Genomic DNA, 12,089 nt, shown 5'->3' on the forward strand with positions numbered 1-12,089 from the left:
AGAGTGTGTGTGTGTGTGTGTGTGTGTGTGTCTTATTCAAAATGTTTTATTGCGACTCTTCAGCTGACATGTATTTACACACACTTATCTCTCTAGTGAAGACACTCATTGGCATAATAGGCAAACCCCCTTACCCCAGTACCAAGTCTTAAAGGGATAGTTCACCCAAAAATGAAAAATCACTCATCTACTCATCCACTAAAAATGAACAAGTGGAAATAAAACATGTATGAAAGCCTCACATGTGACACAACTAATTTAAATGTTTGCATTTTAAAAGCAGAGTGTTGCATAATCGGGAGGACACGGTGGTGCAGTGGTTTGAATCCCAGTTTGGCCGGAGCGTCTCTGTGCATGTTGTCCCTGCATATATATGTGTTTGTTTGTTTGGGGGTGGGGGGTGGGGTTCTGTGGATACTTTGCGTACAGTCTCATGAGACAATAATATGTCCCTGCTGTGTTTACACCTTGTTATGTCACCACCTAGTGTCCAAAAGACAATTTGAATCTGCTAATTGATATGAGGATGAAATGAAGAACCAGGGTTAAAGCTGCTTTAGAGGTGATTTGAAGAGATGAAGAAGATCTGCAGGTTAAAACTACAAACATCCTGCTTTCAGGACTTAACTAAAACTACAAGTAAAAGTACCAGATTAACTTTTTTACTTGAACAAAAGTAAGTTCTTGCTTTTAAATAGACCCAAAGCTCTTGTATCATTATTGTCTCGGCCTCTTCTGAAACCATTCAAATTCCTTGTTTAAACTTTTATTGGAGAGCCTTTCCTGATTTAACCTGTATCATTTATAAAACAATTGGATGTCTTTTAGAGTTCTTTTAAATAAATATTGTCTTTTATTATTTGTGATTCATTAATTATTGCTGTGCTTATGATTTTATGGCTGGTCTGTTATATGTTGCTGCCCTTGTGAAGTACTTTGTAACTAAGATTTGAAAAGTAAAGTGAGTAAAGTAAAGATACATGGAAACCTTCACTTAAATACAGTAACTACATAAATGTACATGTTTTAGGAAGATAAACTTTTCTCAGTTGAACTTGACGCTCGGCTTCTTCTTCAGTGAAACCCTCCAGGAATCAGCTCCACATTTGATTCTCCTGCAGGAAGACGACACCGACTCTCCCCGATCAGACTCCACTTTGTGTCTTGCACGCTCCTTTTCGAGCTAAATCCTTGAGAGCGGTCCCAGGTGATGCTGCCCACACACTTTCCACCTGTGCCAGTGATGACTAATCTGCAGCCTCCTCCGCACTGCACCTCCTCCTCCTCTCCTCTGTTCTGACGCTGCAGCCTCGAGCCGCCCCCGGACCTCACTGCAGGTGGACTCATGGAAACAAACACAGGTCAGTCCACAGCAGCTGAGGTGACGCAGCAGAGTCTGATCACAGCTCCCTCTCTCTCTCTCTCTCTGTTTGTTCTGTGCACAGATTAGTGTTCATTCTTATATCAGATACACTGAACCTGCTAAAGCACCTCAACATCAAATACTACTAAGTGTTTACTTTGGTGTGTGTTAGTCAATATGTGCAGATTAACGGATTAACACAGTCGCACAATCATAACGCCTTAAGACAAGAAGACTCCTTTTATCAATGGGAGGAGAAAGCCACTATTTAAGATAAAGACAACCTGGACTTTGACGGTTTCCTGGTGAATATGTCAACGCTCTTTTAAAGTTGTAAAAGCTGAGTTCCAGGTCAGGGGCTGCGTCCTCAGGAGAACACTGTGGGCTAGGGACGGTCTGCTGGAGTCTTCGTTTCCCGGGGAGCCTTCGAAATGAGACACTCGAGTCGCTGGGACCCAATCAGTCTTCAGTCTTCAGACGCACACGATTCAGACTCAGCTGCAAAGTGTTGCTTGAAATCAAAACAACACAAAATTCTTTACAACAAAGAAACAAACAAGTCGACATCAACGCAGGTCGATACAGCATTTTATTTATTTCAGAAACTCACTGTGATCACTGCAAATGTCTTTTTCAAACATGTTACAAAGACAATGGATCCGGGATGTAAACAGTATTGGGGTTGTTTTTTTTTTTACTCTTGAAATTGCGTTTTGTGCTTTATCTCCGGTCGGTCGGAGCTGAACACATGACTTTGAAAGTTTGTTCTTCCAACAGGAGGAAACCGAACGAATCATGACACAGCAGCGACTGAGCTCTGTGCAAACCCCCCCCCCCCCCCCCCACCCGATGCAATCGCTGACCGAAAACCTCCAACCCTCCGGTACAAACATCCATCCTGCTCCTGTCGGATCAGTAATGACTAAAAGAAAAGGACGGTTCCAGTTCTCATCTTGTCTTCCTTCCCCCCCCCCCCGAGGTGAATAAAGTCAACTCCCTCCTGCAACTGGCAAGAAAACTACAGAGCAACACTGAGACAGGATCACACAGGAATGGATCGATTCTCCCTTCTTACATCCAACACCTGTCGACTCAAACCCCCCGTTAGAAAACATTGTGCAAAGGATCTCAACAAAAAAAATCAAAACGAGAGATTAAAAAAAAATGGAAAATTTGAACATCAGCACATTCACATTTCCAACATCCTTCTTAAAAGCAACAAAAACAAAGCGAAGAGGAAATAAAGAACGAGAAACAAGAACTCATTCACAAATGAACCGGTGTGTGTCTGTGTGTGTGTGTGTGTGTGTGTGTGTTAACATCTGAAGGTTGACATCTGTAACCATCATCCAACTAGATGCCACTCAAACAAACATCTGTCATTTGGCCATACTCCCATTTGAAATACAAAAGACTCGAAGCACTTTCAATGTACAGTGAAATATACGAAAACTTTATTGTCCAACACTGGTCATTTAGGCGTCGACATAGATGTGGGTAAGGAAACCAGTGAAACCAATTTAACACTTAGAACTTGGACTGGGAACGTTTCTGCCTCTACGATTCATCGCTTGTGAAGATTTGAAGGATTTCACATTATCGCACGAGTGTTCCACAACTGGCCGACTTGTTAATAAACAACTGGGACGTCATCATCAAGCAAACACTCGAGCCATGATTCTTAAAACAGAACCGACACTTCTTCATCCTTCCATCAGGAGTCCACTCAGTTATCGTAAACATCACATTTCTTTAGGCTTGTTTAATTCTCTCTTTACATTCAGATCGGGCGCCGTCGTGTTCTTTTGCCGCTGCACTGGTTTGAGCTGCATCGATTAAAGAAGCTAATTTACTGGGAATGTTCTTTCATCGAACTGGTTTGACGGCAGAAGACTGGGAAATTAAGTCTGACAACTGTTTGTTTTTTTTGTTGGTGACCTGAAATAAACCCCAACACCTGCTCTGAGGGAAGAAGCTCTGTGGCATCTGCTTGGGATAAAAGTGGCTTTGTGAATCGGGGGGGGAAATATGCTTGGACGTTAAACTCGCTATTACAACGGCCAGCTGCTCTGAATACTACACTGCATGTAACTGAATGTAAAGACACACACACGAACACACACACATACACTTCTCGTACACTTCACACACTCTCATCCCTGCCTGGTCTGTTTGTGTTACATAAAAATATTCATCTGACCAAGAGAAGCAGAATCTCCAAACAAACATTTATGAGGCCAGTCTGTGAAAAGTGTGTGTCTGTGGAGCCAGGTGTGTGTTTTTCAGAAATAGGAGGAGGAGCCATTCCCTTTAATCTGTTTCCCAGGTTCTGTTTCTAAAGGCACATCCCTGCTCTTCCTGCGAGTAAATGACCCAACAAGTGACTGTAGGCACGGCTGGATAGACTGATGCACATTCACACACACACACAACCAAACACACACCACACACACACAACCACGAGTACAGCAAGGTACTGAGTCTCCCTTTTATGGTGGGTATTTTAAATATCGCCGTACAAGTCATTATTGTTGAAGCTTTCGGAAAAAGATCCTCACACGTTCCCAACAAAGACTGAACCTGAGCAAAGCTGTTTGAAATGAAGCGCACACACACACTCACACACACACACACACACAACCACACACTCTCCCATCTTCAAAAATCAACCTTTGATTGTCTTTCAAAGCTTCTGATGATTTGCCCCGTCGTGTGTGTGTGTGTGTGTGTGTGTGTGTGTGTGTGTGTGTGTGTGTGTGCGTGTGTCTGGTCTATGACTGACAGCTGAAGAGTCGTTGGAGAAATACAGAGTGACTGGCAGCACATTTAATAACCATGACATTTCCACTGGTCATCACTAGAGGGCACTGTAAGCAACACAACAGCAGGCTTGGGCACCACAAACTACAACAGAATACAGAATAAAAAGCATTATAGTCCGGCTTCGGCCAGAGTTAAGAAAGAAAGCCGCTTAAATAATATAGCTAGTGACCCTTTTTCTTCAGGAACTAAACACTGATGTCAGTTGTACTGTTACGAATAGAACAACTTATTTATTGGAATTATAATACAAGGAAATAAATTAACCGGAGGAACAAAAACAAAAAAACTTCACTTTTCTCATCCTGAAATGTCTTTGTCATTTATCTTCAGCTGGCTCTTTGTTTTCCAGTCGTGTGGCGAGTGATGAGTGGCGTCCTCTGTCCTGTTTCCCCCCTGAACGTGATGTTCGGTGGAAAAAGCTTCTTGAGGTTCTTGTGCAGTAGAAACCGGCGTTTTCACCAGTTTGATCTTTAAATCACAGAATCCCACGTCAAACTTCATCCAAGAGCAAACTCTCCATTTCCGTGAGGGAGAAAAACACGAGTTCCGACTTGTTCCTATTGCTTTTAAGACACGAACGACTGGGATGGAACCAGAGCACTCTGGATATCAGTCTTGTTTTTATGGCACCACTGCCGATGGCTTTTAAATATCTACTCCTGTGTCCAGACCTGACTCACACAGAGGTCGAGAAATGAGAACTGTACAAATCCAGATTATCAGCCGAGCGGTGGCAGATCGACCCGACTCGGTGTCAGTGGCTCACGGACAAACAGCCCCAGCGACTGTTCAGGGGTTTTCCAACTGTGAGCCGGAAACAAAAACAAAGTAGCTTAACCTCTTTACTCTCCTTTTACATGTGAAGGAAACAGAGTCCTCTCCTGTCCTGTGGCTCTTTTGTCCGTCTGTGTTACAGCGAACACTTTAGTGGCCGGGCCGGCAGATTTTTTATTGTAGCCCTGTCTGACTTTGCGAGGCCATTCAGAGAACAACCCTCTGCTGTGGGGAGACGGATTTGGCACGAAGCACCTGAAGTCACCTTCCAGACGAGCTGGGGAACATTTTGAAAAAGGTGCTTGAAAAACGGGATCAATAAGGAAAAAAAGACAGTCGTCTTCAAAAGAGACTCATGTCCACTCGGGAGAACATGGCATCTGAAATAACTGGAAAAGGCCAAGTGGAGGAGGGGGGTTTTCTCTTGTTGGTTATTTTGCTGAAGAGATTTTGGCACAGCGAGATGAGAGAAAGTTCAATTCAGCAACGCTCTCGTGGTCCCACAGGGGGGCAGAGATCAGTCCTTCATAATGTGATAAACAACACGCGTTCTTCTTGGGCCTCATCCTGAGAAGTTGAACAGAGGCTCTGCAGAGATTGAGACTGGTCGGCAATAGAAGCCCCTGATGTTTGAAGCCATGGAAGGTGGAGGGAGGGTTCGGCATCAGGTGGAATGAGTCTCAGAACGTGTCTCCTGCTCCTTGTCTCCGTCCAGACTGTGTGTGCTGATGGATGAAGTCGATGTGGGTGCGTGTGCAGGTTAGAGCGAGCAGGAGCGCGTCAGTTCATGTCGATGGTGTTGAAGACCCACTCTGTGAACTTCTTGAGCTTGGTGGCCGAGGTCTGAGATTCCTCCTGCAGCCTCTGGTTGTCGTCCCACAGCCGCTTGACCTGAGTCTGGAGCCGCAGCTTTTCTTCACGCTCCTGCAAAGAGAAGTACAGAGATATGACATAAAAATAAAATCTAAATAATCACGATCAATTATTAAGCAGGTAACACAGAGGAAAGCATTTAATAAATCTGTCTCTCTGGGAAGCGGATGGGCTTGTTGTTGACTTTTCTAAAACACAACCTGCTCAATAATGGAAGATACACATTTCTGAGGATGAAAGAGCTGCTTCCTCCTGCCGTGTTCTTCATATGTGAAAGTGTCCGATCCAAACTCTGGAAAATGTCTGAACTGGATGTCTGAAAATGGCTTAATACCGTCTGTGTGTTTACATGAGTCGAGTCAGGGGTTCAGAGACTAGGTCACAACAGAGCTTATGGGATTTGGAGGGCAGATTTTATCAGTTGACATTTAAATGGAGATAACAGGCTCCACCCTGAAGATGTTTTGTTCTTACATACAAGGAACTGTTTTATATTATAGTATAGTCATAAAATACGATGTGTTTGAGCCTTTCACTTGGGAGTATTGAAAGTAAATGAAGTGTGAACATTAACTGGTAAATTAGTGAATTGGTGGAATCATTCGAGTACATTCGTTTCAATGGGTTCTTATAAGAATATTAAAGCAAAGTTAAACCATTCACTTCCTTTTAGGTGATTTCAAGTTAAGAAAAAAAGCTGTAGTAACTCGGCACTCGACTGCTGACTCTGTATTTTCTATTCAAAACAAATATACTTTATATTTACAGCCTATGCTCCCTGGTCCATTGTACACAAGCCAACTAAAGCCTGTAATTTTTCACCCCCACTGACACTTGAATAGAAAATGGAGCCAGAAAATCATGTTTTAGCTCATTATATTGTAGAAGAGGTTCAGTACAGATGCAGACAAATGTGCATTTATTTGTGTGTGTGTGTGTCTTCTCTCTCACCTTCTTCAGGTCCTCCTGGAGCATCTTCACAATCGCCTCAAGTTTAGTCACTTTCCTCTCCAGCCCTATGTGACCCTCACTGTGGAGAAGAAAGAAGATCGTAACTAACTCACTGTATAAACATCACTTCTGGTTTATTTCTCCAAACTCTCTCACAAGTCCTATAAGCGTAGACGTTACCTTGAAGAGGGTCGAGACAGTGGCGCCGGCTGCAGCTCGATGTGAGGTTGCTGTGGACTGGAGGCGCCGCTGCTCCGGTGGTTTGAATCCCCGAACACGTAACTTCTCTGAACTGGAAGGAGAGAGAAACGGAAAATGCTGAAAACAAGATAAAGTCACAATCATGGGGCATAAATAAAGCAGCTGAAAGCAAAGAAATAAAAATATTAAAAGAAGATAAACCATATAAAAGTGAAAAGAAGATAAACCATATAAAAGTGAAAAGAAGATAAACCATATAAAAGTGAAAAGAAGATAAACCATATAAAAGTGAAAAGAAGATAAACCATATATAAGTGAAGACACGTGGGATTATAAGTTAATGGTTTTACCGTAGTGAGGGTTCCTGTCACTCTCAAAGGTACTGGCCACGTCCACCAAGTGTGTCCACTCCAGAGGGCTGTCCCTGTCTGAAGAAGGAGGGAGGGGCATCAGCTCCTGTGGGAGGGGCCCACGGTGTCGCTCCACCAAATCCACCAGGGATGTGTCCGACGCAGAAAGGTCACCTACAAACAGAAATCAGAAAGGACTGAATGCTAAATGAATTTTTCACCTTTTCCTTCAGTGAAATATTGGTGTTTTGAATTCAGATTTACAGTTAATTCTCTAAATGTTCAGCTGTAAAGCATCTTTATACACGTGGGCACAATGTCCACAGCGATCTTACCATGCAGCTTGACACCGAGCTTATAGGAGGGCCGTCGGAGGGGCACACCCCGGGTCGTGGGTGAGCGGGGGAGGGTGGAGCAGCTGAAGAGAACATCGCTCACTGGTTCTGCCACCAAGTCGCTCAGGGCCGGAAGGCGCTGGCCGCGGTAGATGCTCTCGTCCGACAGGGTGCGGTGGAGAGAGCGACGGTGGCTGAGATGATGACCAGTTGTTGATTTCTGGCCATGCTGCACGGGAAATGATGAGGTGTCAGTTTAATATCACGAAAACCAGGATAAGTGTTTAGAGGCCAGGTGTATCTGAGGATTTAAATGATTATAGCTGTAGTCTATAAAGTTTTGATTGTTTTATTCACCAGGAAGATTCACTGAAATATGAAAGCTGCAGGAATCTTACTAGCTGAGTTAGATGTCCAATAATTTTTAGAATAAGTCCCCATTTACAGCCTGAGTGTGTTCTATTATTGACCACAGTGCACCTTTTCCTTATGCCTGCGTGGGGGTGGGGGGCTGTCTTGAGCCCCATGCCTCTTCACATCTTCCTCCATCGTAGATTTGGCATGAGGCTGAGGTGAGTGCATATCCCGAAGAGAGGGCCTGGCTGCAGGGGTTGGAATACCCTCCACTCCACCCTCTCCTGGAGATTTCCTAAACACACACACACACACACAAACACAGACGGATTATGCATAATTCACCTGTGTTGTACTAATTATTCAAATAAAAAAATTGTCATTCAGCTGCAATAGTAGTTTTTCTATAGGCCAAGTACATTCTTTTTTTTACATGTTAGTCCCATGTAATCCTCTTTTCAGCCACAAGAGGGAAATCAAGTAGTTTGCCAAAAAGACTCATAAAAGGATCAAATGCAATGTTATGAAGCGGTGCTGCAATAAATACCATCATTAAAAATATATAGGAATGTTCTGTAAACTATAGCCTTTGGACAGATATAACCTCTGACATAAATCCAACATTATTAGCTTCTCTAAACGTAGAACTGACTGAATCAGTTAAATTATTTTGTACAAGTGCTCACGTCCACTGGCCCAGATGAATCAAACAAGACATTTAAAACTTAACAAGCTCCAGAAATGTCTTATCATTTAAATGATTTATCATCCGTATGCACACAAAAGCCAGAGTACGGTTTGAAGGGCTGTCGTCCCCTGTCCCACTTTATTTCTGTCATCCTTTCTTACTTGCGTGTGTCTCCGAAGTCGACAGAGTTGATGGTGGAGCCTGGCTTCCTCCAGCCAATCAGGTACTTGGACTGAGCTCCTTGGCGAGGGTAGAAGCTCTTGGGCCCTGGGGACGCGGAGGACTGGGAGGACGGAGAGGTGGTCGCAGATGAGGACTCGTCTCTGGGCGAGCTGTGGCCTGAGTGCCTGGTGTTGATGGAAGGAGGAAGGAAAAGAGAGGGAGCAGAATGAGCAGTGATAAAAACCAAGTGTTTGAAATTATCTTTAGGCTGTTTTGCTCCGAAGAATCACTTAGTCCTGGATCAAGCACTAGTTAAACCTTAATAGAAAATTAAATACATTATTATTTCCAAAAATTAACAGGAAGGACCTATTCTACTCAGTTATCAACAGAAAACTCTGTCATGGTAGCACCTGGGGTCGAGCCAGTTCCCACCAGGACAGAAAACAAATGTCGCTGGACAGACGATACCCAGGTCATGAACTGTAACTCTATCCGACCGGGCAAATTAAGTCTTGCTCAGACAGGAAGAGACACAAGTTCAACTGTACAACAGGACACGTGTTCCACATTTCCTGAGGCCTAATGTGGAAAGATAAGTGGGAGAATTACTCCTGTGCTCGGTTTCCAGGAAAGAATTGTTACGAGGGTGGTAATCCAGTCAAACGAGTTCTTCTTGGGTGAAGAAATATTGGCTCGAGGAATAACGACAACTGGAAGCATGTTGCAGAGGTGATGGAAACACTGAAGTTGGAAGGAGATCATTTTATTTAGAGATATTTGATTTATCGGGAGTATTATCCTGTGCAGGTGGAACTGTCTCTTTTGGCTATTTCACAGTTTTTCCTAAAACTTAAATTTTTTAGCATATTTTTGGGTGTTTATACGCTACTGGATGTGTGGGCGTGGCCATTAGTCAAGTGTGTGTCGACTACTAGCAGCAATAATGGCAGAAAAAACGGTACTAAAGCTAAGTGTGCAGTGCAAACTACCTACTTGTTTTATTCATTACAACAACAGTGTGAGTGTGTCAGCCATCTGCTTCAGATTCCTATTACCTGGTTCTTTCAAGGTTCACAGAGTTTTAAGATGATTCAGAAGTGATTGAGCAAGAGACTGGCGAACCTTGCATTCGTGAGGCCTCGGAAATAAACACAGTGGGATTTTATTGAACACTAAAATGTGAAGCTGACTTTCTAACCACAGGGTGCATTTAAAGCTCTGGTTCACAATCGTTTTGGCTTGTAGCCCTAAACAGCAAGTAATATCTGCCAGTAGGAATAAAGGTTGAACTCCCTTCCAGACTCTGACGAGGTAGACCATAAGCACGACCAGAGAGTCGGGGGTTTGATACCCTGCAGTTGGTATGACTAAGTATCCTTGAGCAAATTGCCTCTGACAACCCTTTTGACAGCCAGTGAATGACGTGTGATGGAAAAAAGTGTAGTGTAGAAGCTCTGTATGAATGTTTGTGTGAATGTGTGCAGCGCTTTGAGTATTCGATAAGATAAGACTTGAAAACCATTAACACCATCACTGAAAAGTCCAAAAACACAGACCTTGAGTGGGATCCAGCTTCATTCAGACTGAAGGTGCTGCTATCCCTGAGGAGAAGATGAGTAGGTGGACTTCGGCCGGTCCCGTCCATGCTCCTTTCTCCCGGAGGGCCCGGGGACTCGGCAGCAGCAGGCGACCTCTCCAGCATCCTGCGGCCTCCCTCGGTGGGGCTGTGCCACGGAGAGGCCGACCGCTCCCGGCTCTCTCGGCTCTCCCGGCTCTCCCTGCTCTCCCTGCTGCCACTGGGAGCCAGCAGGGAGGTGGTGCTTCCGTGATGGGAGTGCGGGTGGGTGTGGTGCGAGGCTCCATAAGAGCTGGTATCGATGCCACTGTCGGCCGACGCACCCTGGAGATAACCTCCTCCTCCCAGGCCGTTGGGCTCCGAGTCGCCCTGTTCAGCGGCGGAGCCTCCACCTGCTCCTACTTCAAACCATTTATCACTGTCGCTGTGAGCGCCGCTGGAAGCTGTGCTGGACAGAGTGTTGCTGCTGGAGTGACCAGAGTAAGGGCCGTCCGACTGCCAGAACAAACGGAAAGTGGAAGAGAGAAGGAAAATGAGAGTCGAAGGTTCCATGTCAGTGAAAAACAAAACATTTTTCAGTCTCTAATCTGGCATTTAGTGACATTCCACATGCTCACATATCAGTTCCCTAAATGTGCCTGTTTTTCCATCAAGATCCATGAAGTTTTCCCTGGGAAAAGTGAACATTTTGAAAAACACCCTTTTAAAATGCCTGTGTATATCTTAAAAACAGAGGTTCCATTTAAACTGTGCTGTCAGGGTTGTGCTGGTGTAAAGTCAGACCTGGCTTCCCTTCTTCGGGGACACATGGATGACCTGCTCCTGCCTCTGGATGCGAGGAGCTCCGGAGTAGCCTTGACCCGACTTGGAGACCGGGGCCTCTGCAACAAACCCACCAACACACACAGCCGGGTTAGTGACACATGCATGGACCCTGCAGTGCAAACAGAATTGTTGATGATACGACAGAGATGTTCCCCTCTTCCCCTCATTTATCTGCATCTTGCTACAGAGCACACACGCCTCCAAGAGACTCATAACACAAACACTTTCCATTCGCTTTCTGCTGTGCTCATGAACGAACTCCCCGGGTCATGTGTCATCAGAAGCGATGAACATCAAACTGAAATTTGTCCCCAGACGGTGTCGGCTTTATTTTTTCCTGGGCAAGCTGTGCCATGTCAGAGAAAGTGAGCGTGTCTCCTGAAGCAAAACTTGGGGAGTAAATGAGACGGTTGTGTAATTGTCAAGATGTTACGCAACAAGACATGCAGAGAAGGCGGCTAATGACCAGAACACCATCAAGGCAAACGCTGAGGGAGGTATCATAACATCTGCTGGGATGAATCAAGTATTTTAGTGAACTCTCTTGTATCTCATATTCATTACTCTGCATAGTTTCCTCCGCACAGAGAAGCCACGGGGCTCTCTTCACTAATTAGAGAACATGCTTGCTTGTTTGAATGCCTGTGCATATATATGCCTTACAAGAGGCTACATGCTTGTGAGTGATATATTGATTGTGTTGAATGGTTCATACAGCAGGGATTCTTAATGCAATAACTACATTCATTTAAAAGCATGTTTAGGCTCCATTAGGATCTTGAGTTAATTATGACAATTGGCAATTATGATC

General features: G+C 44.4%; 1 protein-coding gene across 1 annotated transcript in view; it reads right to left on the bottom strand.

The window, feature by feature from the left end:
- Positions 1-2,795: 2,795 nt before the first annotated feature.
- sipa1l1 (signal-induced proliferation-associated 1 like 1) overlaps positions 2,796-12,089 on the bottom strand; it is a 57,540-nt gene continuing 48,246 nt past the window's right edge. The window contains exons 18-26 of the mRNA XM_053445501.1: positions 11,237-11,334; positions 10,434-10,948; positions 8,874-9,059; positions 8,151-8,319; positions 7,671-7,899; positions 7,336-7,509; positions 6,965-7,076; positions 6,785-6,863; positions 2,796-5,884 (exon numbers count right to left, since the gene is read on the bottom strand). Coding sequence (XP_053301476.1) covers positions 5,741-5,884; positions 6,785-6,863; positions 6,965-7,076; positions 7,336-7,509; positions 7,671-7,899; positions 8,151-8,319; positions 8,874-9,059; positions 10,434-10,948; positions 11,237-11,334 — 1,706 coding nt within the window. The 3' untranslated portion in view covers positions 2,796-5,740. The remainder of the gene's footprint in view (positions 5,885-6,784; positions 6,864-6,964; positions 7,077-7,335; positions 7,510-7,670; positions 7,900-8,150; positions 8,320-8,873; positions 9,060-10,433; positions 10,949-11,236; positions 11,335-12,089) is intronic.

Source organism: Pleuronectes platessa, chromosome 17, assembly GCF_947347685.1.
Source record: "Pleuronectes platessa chromosome 17, fPlePla1.1, whole genome shotgun sequence".
NCBI classification, from domain to species: Eukaryota; Metazoa; Chordata; class Actinopteri; order Pleuronectiformes; family Pleuronectidae; genus Pleuronectes; species Pleuronectes platessa.